Genomic DNA, 17,803 nt, shown 5'->3' with positions numbered 1-17,803 from the left:
TAAGCTTTGGGTGGATATGGTTCATACACAGCTCAAGGGAAGGGCCTCGCTCAGCAAGTATAGATGGGGGTTCTCTCTCTGGAACCTCTGTCATTCATACTGGAGTCAATCTGGACCAAGAATTGGGTCCTAGGGAAAAAGATCTCTGCTCTGTTCCCCTCAAGAGCAGGATCAGGACTTGCAAGGATTCTTGCTACTGAGTGGCTGACAAGTAAGACCCCTTCGTGTCTCCTCTGAATCACATCCACTAAAGAACTGACTTAGGTCTTTGGAAGATCAGCATTGGTTTCTATACTTTTTCCAGGTGCAGGTTTTGGTTAACTGATTCAGCACTTAATGTGACCAGTGTGAAGGACATACTTGGCAGTTTCACTGCCTTGTGCCCTATTTGCATATTGCATAGAACCCTTAACTTTTTTTTTTTTTTTTTTTTTTTTGCCTGTGTCAAATATAACAAGCTTTAAATTACATCCATGGTTCCAAAACCTCAGAATGGTACTGCTGGAGAGGAGGGGCAACTTCCAACATGGCACAGTAGAGCAACACCATTGGCCACAGGTATTTGTCCATTTCAAATCACAAGCAGAGAGGAATTTGAATATTACCAGTACAAAGAAATGATAAATGTCTGAACTGATAGATATGCAGATTACCCTGATATAACGTGCCCCATAATATGTGAAATTACTATGTGTAAACTAGGAAGAAAAGCATTCAAAAAAGAAAAGAAGAAAACCCCCCCAAAACTCAAATGTGGCCACGAGTGTGGGAATGAGCTCTTGTTTTTCCCACTAAGTTCAAAAGTTATCTCTCATTAACAAGTTCATTATTGAGAAGCTGGGACTCAGAGGTGCTGCCTAGCAATGCAGTAATTATCCTGTGGCCCCTGAAGGAATTTGGGAAGCATTACTTCTGTTGAGTCTATTTAAGGATGTTTCAAGTGAGTTGAACGTTGGAATCTCGGTTCCTATGGCTGTCCAATCTTTTTGAAGGCCTTACAACCTTGACACACCGTGACATTGTTACCTACGAAGTTTACACATTAGAACTGAGCAATTGAGTTACTGAAAAAAATTAGCCAAAATATCGCTGTGTTTTAAATGAGTTTGTGGCTTTGGGGGGAACCACCTCACTGGTGTCCTAGTGTGCATGGGCTGTAGAGTTGGCATGCTAGGGCAATAGACAGAACTAAATGGCAAAGGGAGATTCACCCTCCTCCTTGAGGCTTTGAGCTGGGTGGTCTGTAGCTCGCACAATGGTCCTCACATCACGACGTTATTAGCTGTCCGGCTTTTAGACACGGGGTAAAACTACGCTTTTGTGTGTCTTCACCTTGCAGACTTCTCAGTTTCCACAATCATATGGGCCAGTGTTTGTTAGCCTGGTAACGAATGAGTTTCCCGTGTGAAGTGGTCACGGTCAGTGACAAGGAGGTCTATTCACTGGCCATAGGGCCCTGAAAATAGAGGGGAAAAAATTGAAAAAGAGATAATAGAAGAACCAGGAAAAGAAGGGAAAGTTCTGGACACACATTCTCTGGGAATTCTGAACAGATGCACTGGAGGCTTGATAGAAAAAAGTAACGTTTTTTTTTTTTTTTTTTTCTGTCCTCTGAACTGTGAGACTGATGTTGAACCACGGCAAGACATCTGACAATGTGTCTTACTCCTGCCTAGACACTCCACAAGTCAAATCCCGAGAGCGAGTTAGCTGTGTGTCCTCCTAAGATCACCAGGGGAAGCTATCTCCGTGAGAAGCTCATCTGAAGTTTATGGGGTCATTGGACCCTCGGCACTTGATTGGAGGCCCCAGCAGATGAGTGCTTGTGTAACGCTGACTGAAGAAGGATGCTTCTCTATTGAGGAAGGTTGACTCTTTACCTGAGTGTGCAGCTCTGGGGGGAGTATTTGTGGAGTAGGGAAGCAGGAAGGTGACACCTGCCTACCCAGCCGGGTCTGCCAAATCAACTTCGTGATCAATGGGGGTGACAGATGTCGTAGCCGGATGACCTTCACAGCTGAAACTCATTAGTTTTGCAACACATACCATCATCCTGAAGCATCTGGCCTGATTTTACACTGGGCTGTCTTTGGGAGGCTCACTGAAGGAGCCAGCTGGGTGACACTGTCTTGCCAGGCTCCAGCCGTATTCTCTGAGGTGTGTGGCATGCTCTGAATTAGTAATGAAGATACAGTGGTTTTTTTTTTTTGTTTTTTTTTTTCTGTCTAGTCCCAAATGATTAAGGGGTAGAAAAGGCAACAGCACTCTCGAAGCTAGCTCCAGTAATATGCTAGTAATGCTTTTCCCGGGATGGTGTAGAGAGCTTGATTCCCAGGGATGGGCTGCCCATTTCTACTGAGGTAGAAACGTGATGATTCCTTTGAACTGAAAATCGAGAGTAGTAACTGTATCTTCATCATTAAGTCAATAACACGACGAGGCTTACTGCTGTGGCTCAGCACATCTGGGGATTTGGGGAGGAAAGATTCTTCGCTGTAGGATATTAAAGCAAGTATGCATCTTTGATCTCTGGCCACTGAGAGCCAGAAGAAACTTTTGGTCTTTGGTGTAGCTCCCCAAAACTCACCTTTATCTCCACAAATGCCACCACAGGGATGTGACATCCATCCTGGTCGGTAGTGGCTTTTCATTAGCATGGCATGTTAAGATGGACAATACTTATTTTTGTAGAATCTTGATAAACAATGGCAGCATAATAAGCTGTATATTATATTTCCCATTAAGCCAAATATGTCAGAGGCATGGTTTTCTTTCTTTCCTTTTAATCACTGTATTTTCTAGTAGGGATTTAGTTTTAAGCCATTTGTGAGCTTAAAATATTATCACATAATATTTTATTATATTTGGTTTGGTTTTCTCAAAAACCAAACTGAACCCAAAGGCTCCAAAGACTTTTAAATCTGTGATCTGTGAGTTTGGACTCCGTAGCGTCAGAGCTCATTCAACAAGGGCAAGTTTTTATTTGCTTTTTTGTCTTGGTAGATTTTTAAAATTATTATTAAGCACTCGGCTATACAGAAGGGTGGATTGCGCTGGCCTCTGCAAAGCGAGCTCAGGTTTCAAATTAAACTTAATTTGTGCCAGTGGGGATTGCATCAGTTGGCTAAATGCACACACACACACACACACACACACACACACACACACACACACACACACTGATTCTCACTTTTGGTATCCTTGTTTTTCATCAGAATGTTTATTGTAGCAACAACTACAAAATACTTCTGGAAGATTCTTTCTGACCATGTTTGCTGTCCGTTTCTCTTAGCTTTAGGAGCTTGTCTAGGAACTTCTCCAGCCTCCAGCTCTCCTTGGCCACCTCTTCTGACCGCTTCCATCTTTAACCAACTTCAGAAGTTGGTTAAATCAGTGAACTTATCTCAGAGTTGACTGCCTTCATTCAGAGACAAGAGTGCTGACTCAGGGAACGGTTTGAGGAAACATCCCGAAGAACTTCCGAGTCATTTCCCGTGTTAATATTCAGTGGCTCTAGGTTGAATTTCCGTCGCTCTTACTGTTTCTAGTATAATGCTAGGAGTGATCCCTGGGGGGAGCAGCAGGCTCTATGCGGTAGGCTCTACATGCAGACTCCAAGGGGTCAGCACTTGGTTCAGGCACCCCTGTACCCCTCTCCTGAAGTGTTCTCTTCCACCCTATGACCTCATCCGACCTTCTATCATCCAGCTAAGTCTCAAACCCTTTGAAGTATGCGTGCATGGCTGTAGTCAGGAGAACCACCGAGTTTTTTCACCTACTCTAGTTCTTTGAGCGGATGCACACACATCAAGGCCCAGAGAAGGAAAATGGCTCACATGAGGTCACAAGATTAGCTGGCAGAAGGGCTAGCAGTGTGGGTGTTTGCATTCCTGATTCCAGACACACAGCTCTTTCCACTGAGCCTGAGTACCTGGCACCAAGTGTTTATGGTCTTGCAGGGCTGTTGTGTACAGAGACAACTTGGACTGTATTTTCTTTGGAAAGACGTCAGACTGTGTGCTCACTTTGGCAGCTCATATACCAAAATTGGAACCTTGCAGGGAGGGTTAGCATGGCCCCTGGGCAAAGATGACATACAAATTAGGGAATCGTTCCAAAATTTAGAGAAGGATTTTGGACTAAACCTCTTTTGGCTCTGAAATACTTATACTGAACATTGTGGGTTTGTGGGTGTGACTGATTCATTAAATTCAACACTGAGGACTGCACCTTGGGAGCAAAAGAGAGCCTGGGGGATCGCTTGCTGTTCTCTCCTCATCTAGAGGGGCTGTGGCCTCGGCACACCACAGGGAGCCATTTGCTGAAAGGATACCGATTCGTAGTGTCTGCAACCCTCGGAGGCTGAAATGGGCCCATCTGGTGGTGAGACGGGGCACACTCATTTAACTAGCAAACAGTGTGTCCTTGACTCCACACTGGACAGCACACTGCTTAAAGCAGTCGTACTCGTTCAAAATCCAAGTTCAGCCAGTCCTGACTGGTGAAGCCCGGGCAGGTTATCTAAGCTCTGTTACATAGGGGTGTCTGTAAGGTGAAGCGGCGGCCACTGCCGTTGTGACGAAATAAACTACTGTGGATAAAGAATCTGGGACAGGGCCTGAGACCTGCTGCTGTTTAGTGATATCTATTAGGCTGCAAGTTCATATGTAAATATAAATATATATTCACACAATGACACATTTTACCCTAATGAAAAGATACACATCAGATATAGCTATATATAAAGGAATTCAGAACAAAACAACAACGAACAAGCATGGGCTATTCCAGGGTTCATGCATTTAACAACTGATGACACTGTATTCTCATTATCCCATTGCTAAACCAACTGAGGTTAAACCATGTCCACCAGGGCATCATCCATGCAGAGTCAAGAATACCTGGAGGACTGTGTCTGGTACCAGATAGAAAAGTTAGATTTTTCAGGCCTCTTTTAAATTTTTAATTTTTCATTACATTCTCTGCCCCCACCACCATTTTTACAGAGCATGTATGAAATGACGTTGGTGTGTATGTGGAAAGCAAAGGGCAACTTTCAGAAATCAGTTCTCTTTTTTCCACTCTGTGGGTCCTGGGGTTAGAACTCAGTCACCTTGTCAGGCTTGGTGGCAAAAGTCTTTACCCACCGAGCTGTTTGGCCCTTCATTCTTACCCTCCAATTTCAGGATTTGCAGGCGATTTATATATAATTCCCAACATAGAAGATTCTGCAGCCACAGCAAGACTTTGTGGAACCGTCAGGAAATGGCTTCCTGTTTGTTTCTATGTTTTGAGACAACTAATCATGAACTCCCTATGCAGCTGAGGACGATCTTGAACTCAGTCCTCCTGCCTCTGACTCTCTGGTGCTGGGATTACAAGTGCAAGTCACAGATGCCCGACTGAGAGATGTGCTTTCTGACCATAAGCAGCATTATTTCTGATGCTGGGAATGCACGTTTATGGGTGTGAGTTTTAAACACACAAGGGCTCATCTGTGAGGGACTGAACCCAACTTTACTGCCCCAAGAACAAGATGGGCTACGTTAATTTTGCCCACTCATATGACAGAATAATGCAGCCTATGGCATATGACTAGAGAATAATATTAATGACTTAGAAGAATATACATGAGATGTTGTTATTTATAAAACATGACACCATGTCCTATGGTATTTGTCTTGATATTAACAACAGTTATCTTGGATAGGGATGTTATGGAAGAGCATTGCATTTATTTAATTTTATCTTTATTTTATAAGTTTTCTGTAATAAGCATATATGAATTTTTAAGGAAAAACAACAAGCTAAAAATTACAGGTCTAGCCCCCAATAAGTAGGGCGAGTCAGGTCCTGAGTTCCTGTTGTCCACCAGCCATGTGTCCTGAGGAGCAAGCCGCTGGCAGGCCATGGGTTCCATCATCAACACCTGACTTGAGGAAGATGTGGAAGATGGAATCAGCTCCCTTCTTATCTGTCATCCTTTCCTGAGCCTCAGGTGCCTCTTGACACCTTCAGGAAGCTTGGAGGGAGAAGGGAGAAGGCAGAGATGAGCAAAGCGATATCTCATGCTATCAGCCTCAGGACACAGCAATGGTGTCATTACCCAGATAACATGTAGCATCAGCCAGACCACGTCCTGAGCCCAGTTGCACCTGCTCATCTCTTTCCATCCCAGGGTGGATTCTGTCTCTACCTCCTAACCTGTCTGCACACTTAGCTTCTATCCTGGCTCCCCCTGCACAGGCTCCGCCCCATAGGGCCAGCTTTAGCCCTTTCCCAAGAGCCTGATACAGACCTTGCTCATTTTAGTAGATGGACCCATCTCCCAGCCCACCCCTGCACAATCACTTTCCCGGTTCCCAAGTCCCCTTCAGAACCACAGTCCTCTGGGTACTTTTCCTTCCTTGAATCCCTTGTTCCAGTGTCCCGTGTTTAAAATTTGCTTCCCCCCCATCTTATGTTCCCCCCGATTATCCCTCAACGAATTTCCAATGAGGTTAGCGAGCCTGCCTTCCTCAGCCCCAGCTCTGTTTAATTGTTGTTGAATATTTCCAATGATCTGGATCAAAGTGAATAAGGAGAGCTATTTTACCATTAAATAAACTAACAGATTACAGGTTTCTCTGTGCAGGCCGTGTTACCTCAGATGGTTTCTCTTCCACCGCTCTTCTGAAACCAACCTGGAAGTAGTCCTGCCTAGCTACCTGGGTGATGCAACGGCCTTCACCTTTGTGCACAGGTGGCTGCTCTTGTAAATGGTTCTTGAAGTATGCATCTCATTACATTATTGTTACCCGGTACATATCCAGTTACAAGCACCTTGCACAGGGGTCTGGCACATCAGTATGCTTCAAACGGGAGAACGAATGAGTTGGAAGGGCTCATCAGCGGCTCTGCCATTTATACGATCTGCACAGTGATGAGGTATATTAAATGGCAGTGTTTCAGGTATGAGATGGGCGGCTGTGCCGAGGGAGACCACATTATGGTTCTACCTACTAACAAGTCTACATCTTCCCATCCCTCATTTCTCCTTGGCTCCCTAAGGCATAGTGGTTGCCATAGCAGCCAGGTGCTGATGATGCCTCCAGGGGGCAGCAAGGTGAAATTGAGCCAGCTCTCAAGTCATCACTTCTCCATGCTCTTGCAGGCCAAGACGATATGGTCTGAAGTCTAGCCTTTTATCGGGCCCCCAAGCTGCCTTGGATCATTTAGACTCAGAAACCTTGCTTCTGCAGACTGCAATCAGGGCGCTGGAGTACCCTTCCAGAGACTCTTTCCTCCCCAAGTTGTGTCTCCTGGCACCCTGCCTGGTTGCCTTGGAAACAGGTTCCACTGCGGACAAAGGAGGGAGCTGGGTCCTGCTTCCTCCTGGTCCTGCCAATGAGGATTTTTAGACCGTGGAGACTGCGCTGCCCTGCCTTGCACTTACCCTCACTCCCCACATTCTCTATAAAGTGGAGTTTGCCTTCCCTCATCCCTGACGAGGACATGTGTAAGAGTGTGACCACAGGCGAGTGGAAGAAAGTCTTCTACGAGAAGATGGAGGAAGCAAAGCCAGCGGATAGCTGGGACTTCATCATAGACCCCAACCTCAAGCACAATGTCTTGGCCCCTGGCTGGAAGCAGTATCTGGAACTTCATGCTTCAGGCAGGTGAGTGGCCCAGAAAGAGGGACCTGCAGACAGCCTCTGGGACCCTAGACCTGGGCCACCTTCGGAGGAGAGAAGGACACACAGAACCCAAGTGCATGCTTCAGTCTCACGGTTAGGCTACTGTAGACTAGATGGCAGGGTGTTCCAAAAAGGGACACCCAGTTTGAGTTCAGTTCTTCTACTGGTCGCCAGGAGAACTGTTCTTATAGTTTCTCCACTTAGCAAATAAAAATGTAGAATATATATGTATACATATATTATATATATGCACATACATACATAATTATTAGTTTCTGACTGACAGTTTACACCCTTTTGGCCTTTAATAATGTCTTTAAAAGTGTCCGTAAGCTGAGAAAAGGGAGGCTTGGGTCCACTGGGAGTCAAGGTATCTGTGCTCTTGTATCGGGGAAGTTCAGTTCGAACCTTGCTAATTCAGCTCGATTTGGCTTAGAACATTAATCACATGGAGCATGCTAGAAACTGGCTCTGCTGTGGCCTCCATGTCTCTCAAGCAATCTGCTTCCTCTTTGGACCGTGCTTTCCCCAATCCTGAATAAAGGGTTAGCTGACATCTTCGCCTTGCGCTCCAGGGATGACAACGGTAGACATGATCGTCTAGAATTTGTTAGAGCTGCAGAATATTGGGCCCCTTCCAGACTCAGATCAGTACCCAGATTTTAAGAAGGCTCCCAGGTGATTTGTAGGTACAAAAATATCTGAGAAAACCTAACATTCTACTCTGTGGCTCCAGTTCACGGGTCTCGGTTCAGACATACTTTGGGGACTTGAGCGAGGGCAGCTGAGTGGTGCAGGTATCTGGGTCAGAAGCAAAGGCCTTCCTGCTTAGTTTGGCCCAGTCAACTCCGTTCTATTCCGTCCGTTTCAGTCAGCAGGATACTGATTCTTCCTCTCACCGCCTGTGTGTATGTGGATGGCTCTTTTACTGTGTCTTGAAACATAATGAGTGATAGGTTAATTTCCGCAGCCCCTCCAATTCTGACATTTTTAAAATCCAAGTGTGGTCTGGGTGAGGGAAATAGTTCCTTCATCAGATGTTGGCAGGGTGCTCCATCCTGGAGGTTCTTGTGGGGCAGAGTGGGAGGGCTTTGTGGCTTACTCAGAGTTGTTTGCTGAACTGTGACCCCCAGCTGACTGGTCAACGAAACGCTAACTAAGGGAAACGCTGGCCCTTGCGGGAGGGGGGGGTCACCTTGTGCTCACACTGCCTCTGCCTCCAGGATTTGGGAATGCATTCGCTCTGGCCCTGTGCTAGTAGTTGATGGTGCTAATCGTTCATTTTCTCCTGATGTAGGCCTAGCCTGTTCAGTCAGTGTTGACAGAGAGGCCTGTGTAGCTCCTAGCTTTGCTATCAGACTTCACGTGGTGCGGGCAGAGCCCTCAAGGCACCCAGGGCATTTTATAGGTGAAGAATGAGTTCCTTAGAGTTGGGGCAAAGGACAAGGCCTGAGGAAACCAGGCCGAAGGGAGACAAGGTCTCTGGAAAGCAACCAGGGAGCAGACCACTGCTAGATGCCGTGTGCTAAGTCCGGGAGACTGCTCTTGTCCCTTGGGCACTCACATAGACCAAGGACGGTGGCCTCCTGGGGGAGCTAATGAACCCTGGGGACCGTTAGCATACCGCCCCACCCCTGGGCTCTGCTTCTGCCCGCCTCCACATCCCTTTACCCCTTCCTGGCCTGTTCTTCCCTCCATATGGCCCTCTCTTTCTCTTCCCTCCCTGGCAGGTTCCACTGTTCCTGGTGCTGGCACACCTGGCAGTCGCCCCATGTGGTCATCCTCTTCCACATGTACCTGGACCGTGCCCAGCGCGCTGGTTCGGTGCGCATGCGCGTGTTCAAGCAGCTGTGCTACGAGTGCGGCACAGCGCGGCTGGACGAGTCCAGCATGCTGGAGGAGAACATCGAAAGCCTGGTGGACAACCTCATCACCAGCCTGCGCGAGCAGTGCTACGGGGAGCGCGGTGGCCACTACCGCATCCACGTGGCCAGCCGCCAGGACAACCGGCGACACCGCGGCGAGTTCTGCGAGGCCTGCCAGGAAGGCATCGTGCACTGGAAGCCCAGCGAGAAGCTGCTGGAGGAGGAGGCGACCACCTACACCTTCTCCCGTGCGCCCAGCCCCACCAAGCCACAGGCGGAAGCGGGCTCAGGCTGCAACTTCTGCTCCGTTCCCTGGTGCTTGTTTTGGGCCACGGTCTTGCTGCTCATCATCTACCTGCAATTCTCCTTCCGCAGTTCTGTCTAAGATTCCCGCGTGGGTCTGAGGCTTGGGGTGGGGTGGGGTGTCTGCTGGTGGGAAGGGGTGAGGTGAGACCTGGCTTGGGAAAATGGGGCACGTTCTAACACGATGCGGTCATTGATTCAGTGGGAAGCCTGGACAATCTACCCAATTTTCCCATCTGTAAAATTAAGGGTCTGGGCTGGATGGTTGATTTTTCGAAAGAAATCTAGGGTTCCAAAGTCCTTCTAGGTACCCCGGGGACATTTGATTTGGGAGGTAGATGGAGTGAGTGAGCTGCTTTCTCCTCATCCAACAGCTCCTTCCAATTTCTGTCTTCTCCCTTGTTGCAATCAGAACAGAACTACTTTCCAGGGAGTTCCATGTAAGGATGTGTGTGTGTGTGTGTGTGTGTGTGTGTGTGTGTGTGTGTGTGTGTGTGTGAGCGCGCGCGTGTGTGTGTATGCTTAATTGCTTACAAAGGAAAACAAGCTTGGAAATTATAGGACTAGGTCATTGCAAAAGGTCTTAAAGCCAATGAACTTGACTTTACTCTCCTGCTAATCTTTTACTCTGTCCTGGTCATTACCTAGCATCTAGTTAGAGCTTTAAAGGAACCTCTTTGCCTTCAATATGAGCCTGATCCACAGCTCTGCCTCATGCACACACAGCAGTGTCCCCTGAAGTAGAGAGGTGTGTGTGTGTGTGTGGGGGGCACTCGACTGCCTGTTCTGCTGTTCTTTGCTATGTTTCCCAGACGTGAAGCTTCTAGCACCTTGTCCTTCAGGTGGATCCCACTGTCTGTCTGGCTGACAGAAGACTGGTTGCTGGGGTAGAGTCACAGTGAGGAGGCCTCCCACTCAGTGCTTGTGAGCCAGCACAGAATTTAGAGAGGTGTGGAAGAAAATCGTACATAGAGTCACTCTCTGTTATAGTGGAGGGGTTTCAAGGTTCAGATCCTCGGCCGTTCAGCAGTGCTGAGACCCAGAACAGGGGAACAGCCTGGCTGACTATGGTTTTGCTGAAATGATAGTTGACTGACTTTTCCACAATGGCTTTTTGTTTGTTTTGTTTTGCCTAGGAGACTCTCTGGACCACAGGGATAGGGCATCTCAGCAAGAAAGGGTAAATTAAAGCTGCAAAACAACCAGTTGGTAGGGATGCCTGGAATCTCATATCTCTTCAAAAAGGCATGCCATATGATTTGCAGTCACAGGATCAGACACCCTCTGATAATAGAGGGTAGAGTAAGGCTGGTGGGGGAGAGGAGAAAAGCTGGAAATGGCGTGCTGCCCGCCCACCCTGAGCCGTAGAGAGGACCTTGTTCACCGTCTCTGTTAGTAATCTACTTCCTGTCCTGCCATTTCTTGTTTATAGAAAGTCACAATGTCTGCAGTGGGGGAGACCGGAGGGCCACTTACATTAGACGGGGTACATAAAGACCTTCAGGACATCATTAGTGCACCTTGCAGATTCCCCACATGGCCCTTGATCTCTACTGGGCCGTTAGTTACCCCCCCTCCCCCCAGTATCTTGTTTTCTCTCTTAATGAGACTGTCTCCAGTTACTGCTCTGGGTCCATCCTGTCCATAGTCCGGAGAGATGTGGTAGGTCAGCACAAGGGCAAGCCCTCGCTCTGACAGTAGTAACCAGTTGTGACTTCTTCCTTCACAGTATTAATTTCTTTAGTCAGCCACATATCCTGGGCACCCACTCTCTAGCAAGTTCTTATCTGGGTGCTGGATACAGTAGTAGGCACCTTGGGCCAGACTCGGTCTATCAGAGGCCTCTGGTCACTTCAGGGTTTCTCAGGCCTGCCTGGCTGTATTTTAGGAACCCCGAGGAGCTTTGAAAGAAATAGCAGTGCATCTGAAGACCCCAGTTAGAGCAAATCTCCCAGCTCCCTGCCTCTACTGCCTGGTACAATACCTCTAAGTGAGCGGCGGCTTCGTTTGTATCCAGTTTATAAACTATGCCTGGCTTGGTTTATCTCCTCTGATGAACCTCCCTGACTTCTCCACAACTCGGGCTCTGCCTCCCTCCTCGGCTGCCTTGCTTTTCCCTCTGTGTTCATGGAATGTAATCCTCCTTTATCCTTCCCACCATGGCGATCTGTTGCTACAGTGACATCATCCCGCCCCTGGGTCTCCATGACCGAGTCTTTCTTTCTTGCTAGAACACCCATCAGACCTGTTGTAATCCCTCATTCTTGGATGTACCCCCGTTAGAATATAGGTTCCAAATAGCACAGACTCAGTGCATCGTGTTTACCTCTATTGAGCACGTAATAAGAGCTCAGTAAAACTCTGTTGAATGACTAAGTAAACCAGTGAGCATGGCCATCTACAGCCAGACCTTTGCTTCTGTAGTGTGTGCTCATGACAATAAGTTCAGTCCTCTTCCCACATCACCAATTGTTTTCCTAGATCTTGTACTCACCTGCCCTGAATAAAAGATTTAAACCAAAGCATGTGGAGGATAGAGTTCGTTTGTTTCAGGTGGTAGCATGGAATCAGACAAGCGATGCTGAACTCTCCAGGCACTGGAAGCTGTGGGTTCTGTTTTAATTCTGGACTGATTCCCTCTGGGACTTGAGGCTGCTCATTTTCTCTCTGGCTCAGGTGCCCTGTCTTGGGGTTAAAAACATCTTGAGGTCTTTCCCCCTCCCAACCTGTACTCAGCCACATGAAGCCTGGTTCCTCAAGGGCATGTCCCGGTGCCAGGTTACCCAGCCTGTTTCTGAATACCCCAGATGGCAGGGAGATCATCATTGGTCAAGGCAGCTCATGCCCTCTTCAGCTAGCTCTGCCTAGTGACGAAGTCTTTTTCTTTGTGAGCCTCCTCTGAAGGATTTGTATTTTGCAGTCACCAGTTCACAAGTGGAATGGGCACAGGGAGGCTCCTTTCTCCTCGCCTGGGTCTTTTCTCAGCCCTGCAGCTGGGGGATTCTTTAACCTGAGTCAGGCCCTGTCATCTCTCTGCACCTTTGCCCATTCTGTAAAAGCCGGAAATGATGTGGCTCTCATTATCTTACAGCAGCTTTTATCACCCCTCCCACCACTTCCGCAGCTACACTGGCTATGTGCTGTTCCTCATACACGTTGGGCATGCTCTGCCCTAGGGCCTGTCTGCCCTGTTCCTGCTGCCAGGAATGGTCTTTCAAAGGCTCTGGCTCACTCTCTGACCTCCCTCAAGTCCTTTTGAGTTTCATCCTCAGTCAGGCCCCCTTTGACATGCTGTTTCCTGCCGCAGCCTGCATGCTACCTCACACCCTATTCCTGGTCTCTTGTGCCTGTACTTCTGTCTGGATCCCCCAGAACTCTGAGTGTAAGGCAGGGGCTTATGGGTTGGCTCTTTATGAAGGAATATGACCCAAGGAATCAGGGCTTAGGAAGGGCGGAGCAAAGAGAGTGTTTTAATTTACTTTCTATAAACACCATGTGATAAACACTGTGGATAAAAGCGTCTCAGAGAGGAAAGCGTTTGCTTCATCTTACAGTTCCGGAGGATCACCAAGGGAATTCAGGCCAGGAACTCAAGCAGAGCAGGAACCTGGAGGCCAGAGCTGAGGCCACGCCCATGGAGGAATGCTGCTTACTGGCTTGCTCGGCCTCCTGTCTTATAGAATCCAGGACCACATGCCCAGGGGTGGCACTGCCCAGGCCCTGCCACGTAATTGTTAATCAAGAAAATGTCCCACAGTCTTGTCTCCAGGGAATCTGATGGAGGAATTTTCTCAAATGAGGTTCCTCTTCCCAGAAAACTCTAGTGAGTGCCAACTTGACATAACAAAAACCAACCAACCAACCAACAAACACTAACCAGCGGCAAAGACAATAGACGGAGCTGTTGTTAAATTAGCAGCCTGGTCTCCACATCAATTGCTTCCTGTGACTGTGACCAAAGTTCCCAAGAATCCAGTGTCAGGGAGGGTTGTTTTGCCCCACGGCTTTGAGGGTTCTCACTGGTATTTTGCTCCATGTGCTAGGACAGAACGTCACGGTGGCAGGAACATGCGGTAGTAGAAGGTACTTCCTCACAGTGGATAAAAACAGAATGTGAAAAGGGAGAGCCCTTCCAAGAGCCCAATCCCAGTGACCTACGCATTCCAGCTAGGCCCCACTTCTAAAAATTTCTAGAACTTTTCTAAATGGTTCAGCAGGTGGAGACCAGATGTTTCACATGTGAGCCTGTGGAGAACAATTTGTATTCAAATCATAGTATCCTACTCCTGGACCCTAAAGGCTCATGTTTATCCTGTAATAAAAATTTGTATTTTTGTCTAACATTGAGAATGTAGATGTCTTAGGGGTTTTATTGCTGTGAAAAGACACCATGACCATGACAACTCTTAAAAGGAAAATATTTAATTGAGAGGGCTCATTTACAGTTTCAGAGGTTCAGTCCATTATCATCATGGCGGGAAGCATGGTGGCATCCAGGCAGATGTGGTGCTGGAGGAATAGCTGAGAGTCCTACATCTTGCAGGCAACAGGAAGTTGACTGAGACACTGGGCAGTATCTTGAGCATGGTATCCTGAGCATAGGAAACCTCAAAGCCTGTGTCCCCAGTGACACACTTCCTCCAACAAGGCCATATCTACTCCAACAAAGCCACACCTCCTGACAGTGCCACTCCCTATGAGATTATGGGAGCCAATGACGTGTAAACTACCACAGTAGACCATCCTTTTTTAACCCCAAAAGTAACATGAATGACCTCTAGTTAAATTGTCAACAGGGTCCTCCTTCTATCTGAAAGCTTATGTGGCCTCTACTGTCCACTTCCTAGTGGTGCTTTGGTCTTCTGGACACTAACCAGAATCACCCACTAAGTTCTGCTCAGCAGAATTTGAAGCCCTTTCCAATTTGCTTCTTTAAACTCTTCGAACAAGAATCCCAAAGTCTTCATCCCATACCACATGGTCAGGTATGGTCACGTGATCTCAGTTCTGTCCCTTGCTTCTCTATTAGTTACTTTCTTGGCACCACGATCAGACTACCTCAGAGAAAACCACAAGGGAGGAACTATTGGTTTTTCCCTACAGTTTCAGAGGACTGAGTCCATGGTCACTCAGCCTCATGCAATTGGGAAGAACAGCACAGTCAGGAGACCCTAAGGACCATCATCATCACTAAGCAGCTTGTTCTAGTTCAGTGGTTCTCAATCGTAATGCTGAGACCCTTTAATACAGTTCCTCATGTTGTGATGACCTCCAATCATAAAATTATTTTTGTTGCTGTTTCCTAACTGTAATTTTGCTACTGTTATGAGTCATAATGTAAATATCTGATATGTAGGAAATCTGATATGTGACCCCTGTGAAAGGGTCGCTCAACCCCCCAAAGGGTTGCAACTGACAGGTTGAGAATCACTGCTAGCTAGATTCCCACTTCCTGTTGTTTCTACAAAATACCCAAATAGTGCCACCAGCTGAGAGACAAGAAGTGGACACATTTGCTGGTGACCGGCATTTCATGTTAAGCCACAAACGGTTCCACAGGACCACTGGTAAGGCCGGTGGTCAGATACCTCAGCATCATTTGGAGCAATGGCGACCAGAGCCTTTCCTCCAGCTCTGATCTCTGGCTGACTGTTCACTCTGTGGAGAGTTAACTCACTCCAGGTTGTGGCGCGCCAAAGAGATCTTCAAACAACGTTTGTATTCTTTCTCTGACTTTCTTGGGGTAAAAGTTCTAGTTTTTGATTTTTTTGAATTTCGGATCATGTCATGCCTCTTTGTGAGCTGGGTCCAGCTAACATTCTGACTTCCTTTCTCAGAAATAATTGGTCCCTTGTGGAATATAGCTTTAAGGGTATTACGGAGGTCTGTATCTTTGTCTTTCAACCACAGGAAACATGGACAGACAGTGATTGGAAATCCAGTGACATTCAAAATGATTTTTTTAAAAAGCCCTAAAAATGGAACATATTCATTCCAGTGGTGGCCTCCCAACATGACTGGGAGTTTCTTTTATTCGCATGCCCAGCACTGTGTGTGTGCTTAATTTGATGAATACCTCCTCCCACACTTTCCGAATACATTCCCCTTTATCCTTAGATCAGCTGCTGCCTCCGCGCATTGCAACCAAGAGCGCACCAGGCTTTCCCCCGGGAATGCTGTACGTCATGTTTGGAAAAGGGCTACAGCAAGGAGCACTTAATCGGAGCAGAGGTTCAGTTTGGGAGAATTACAAAGTTCTAGGAATGGATAGTGATGAAGATTACACAGTAATGTCAATGTACTTAATGTCACTAAATTGTACAACTTAACGTGGTTAGGATGATAAACGTCACAAACTTCCAGAAAAGAAACTGAATTTGTAACCCATTTGGATATGTTGACCCTAAAGTGTCTGTGGAACTGTCAAATGGAAATGACAAGAGAGACATTGGTGTCCGAGCCCAGGAGCGTGCCGGCCTCAAGACACAGATTTCACAAAGCAAACGAAGGGGTTAGAAGAGATGAGGTCATCCAGGAGACACAGACAAATGAGAGAGGGGAAAATGGAAGGAACTCAAGAAGGGACCCGGCAGAGCACTCGCTTGAGAGGGGACCCAGAAGAGCATCCACTTGAGAGGGGACCCAGAAGAGCATCCACTTGAGAGGGGACTCTGCAGAGCACCCGCTTGAGAGGGGACCCAGAAGAGCATCCACTTGAGAGGGGACCCTGCAGAGCACCCGCTTGAGAGGGGACCCAGAAGAGCATCCACTTGAGAGGGGACTCTGCAGAGCACCCGCTTGAGAGGGGACCCAGAAGAGCATCCACTTGAGAGGGGACCCTGCAGAGCACCCGCTTGAGAGGGGACCCAGAAGAGCATCCACTTGAGAGGGGACTCTGCTGAGCACCCGCTTGAGAGGGGACCCAGAAGAGCATCCTCTCAAGAGGGGAATCTGCAGAAGCAGGGAACCAATAGGGAGGACGGAAAGAAGGAAGCAGAAAAGATATGGTGGCTCAAGAAGCATGTGTCCGGGAAACTAAGTAAAGACCAGAGCTGGTCATTAGTGTTGAACTCTTTGCGGGATTACAAAAACAAGGCTTAAAACAACGTGTTGTGTGTAGCCATACGATACCTGCTTGTGAACTGGGTGAGAGCTGCTCTGTAGACCTGTGGGGATGGAAAGCAGCCTTCAGAATTCACGGGAGGTGAAAAGGCCCAGAGTATGGACCAAGTTTCAAATCTATGAAACATTTGTTCACCAAAGGAAGGAGAAAAGTCTGGACCTGGGCGGATGGCACAAGCTGATGAAGGAAACAGGAGGTGAAAATCCAGGGAGAGAGCAAAGAAGACTCAAGTTCAGATGCCCACATACACACCACATTTTTCTGTATCCATTTATTCCCCGAAGGACAATGCCTTGCTTCTGTCTTTTGCTATTATGTATAACATTGCTGAGAACAGTGATGTGCAGATGTGTGCTTGAATCCTTTCTTTAGTTCTTCTGGTGATGTCCTTTGTTTAAAATGGAGCATCTCAAGCTGACAAGATTGCTCAGTGGGTAAGTGTGCCTGCCCCCCCCCCCCCCCCCCCCCCCCCCGAGCTGATTGCCAGGACTCACGTGGTAAGGGAGAGCAGACTCTTGAAAATTGACCTCTGACCTTGTTGTGCTGGTTAGTTGTTTTTATTAATTTGATACAAGTTAGGGTTAGCCGGAAAGATGAAAACTCATTTGAGAAAATGTCTCCATCAGATTGGCCTGTAGGTAAGTCTGTGGGGCGTTTTCTTGATTGATGGTTAATGTGGGAGGGCCTAGTCCTGTGTGGGTGATGCCACTCAGGTGATTCTGAGTTATATAAGAAATCACACTGAGCCGGGCAGTGGTGGCGCATGCCTTTAATCCCAGCACTCGGGAGGCAGAGCCAGGCGGATCTCTGTGAGTTCGAGGCCAGCCTGGGCTACC

The 17,803-nt window shown here is 47.5% G+C and overlaps 1 protein-coding gene and 1 non-coding gene across 2 annotated transcripts; both read left to right on the top strand.

The window, feature by feature from the left end:
* Positions 1 to 4,017: 4,017 nt before the first annotated feature.
* Positions 4,018 to 4,124, top strand: LOC128112335 (U6 spliceosomal RNA). The gene has a single exon (XR_008218954.1). It is a non-coding gene; the product is annotated as a U6 spliceosomal RNA (small nuclear RNA).
* A 3,037-nt stretch (positions 4,125 to 7,161) lies between these two features.
* Positions 7,162 to 17,402, top strand: Rtp1 (receptor transporter protein 1). Its single transcript, XM_052740311.1, has 2 exons — positions 7,162 to 7,658; positions 9,407 to 17,402. The coding sequence occupies exons 1-2, from the start codon at positions 7,387 to 7,389 to the stop codon at positions 9,924 to 9,926; spliced, it is 792 nt and encodes a 263-aa protein (XP_052596271.1). The 5' UTR covers positions 7,162 to 7,386; the 3' UTR covers positions 9,927 to 17,402.
* Positions 17,403 to 17,803: the final 401 nt, after the last annotated feature.

The sequence above is a fragment of the Peromyscus californicus genome, unplaced genomic scaffold, assembly GCF_007827085.1.
Source record: "Peromyscus californicus insignis strain IS unplaced genomic scaffold, ASM782708v3 Scaffold_16__1_contigs__length_79575227, whole genome shotgun sequence".
Taxonomy (NCBI): domain Eukaryota; kingdom Metazoa; phylum Chordata; class Mammalia; order Rodentia; family Cricetidae; genus Peromyscus; species Peromyscus californicus.
This window is presented reverse-complemented; position numbering and strand designations above follow the sequence as displayed.

What these genes read in the sequence shown, in the direction of transcription:
- Rtp1 (XM_052740311.1), top strand. Translation starts at nt 7,387, where the DNA reads ATGAGGATTTTTAGACCGTGGAGACTGCGCTGCCCTGCCTTGCACTTA. An exon ending in GAACTTCATGCTTCAGGCAG is followed by an intron (nt 7,659 to 9,406) that starts GTGAGTGGCCCA and finishes CCTCCCTGGCAG; the next exon opens with GTTCCACTGTTCCTGGTGCT.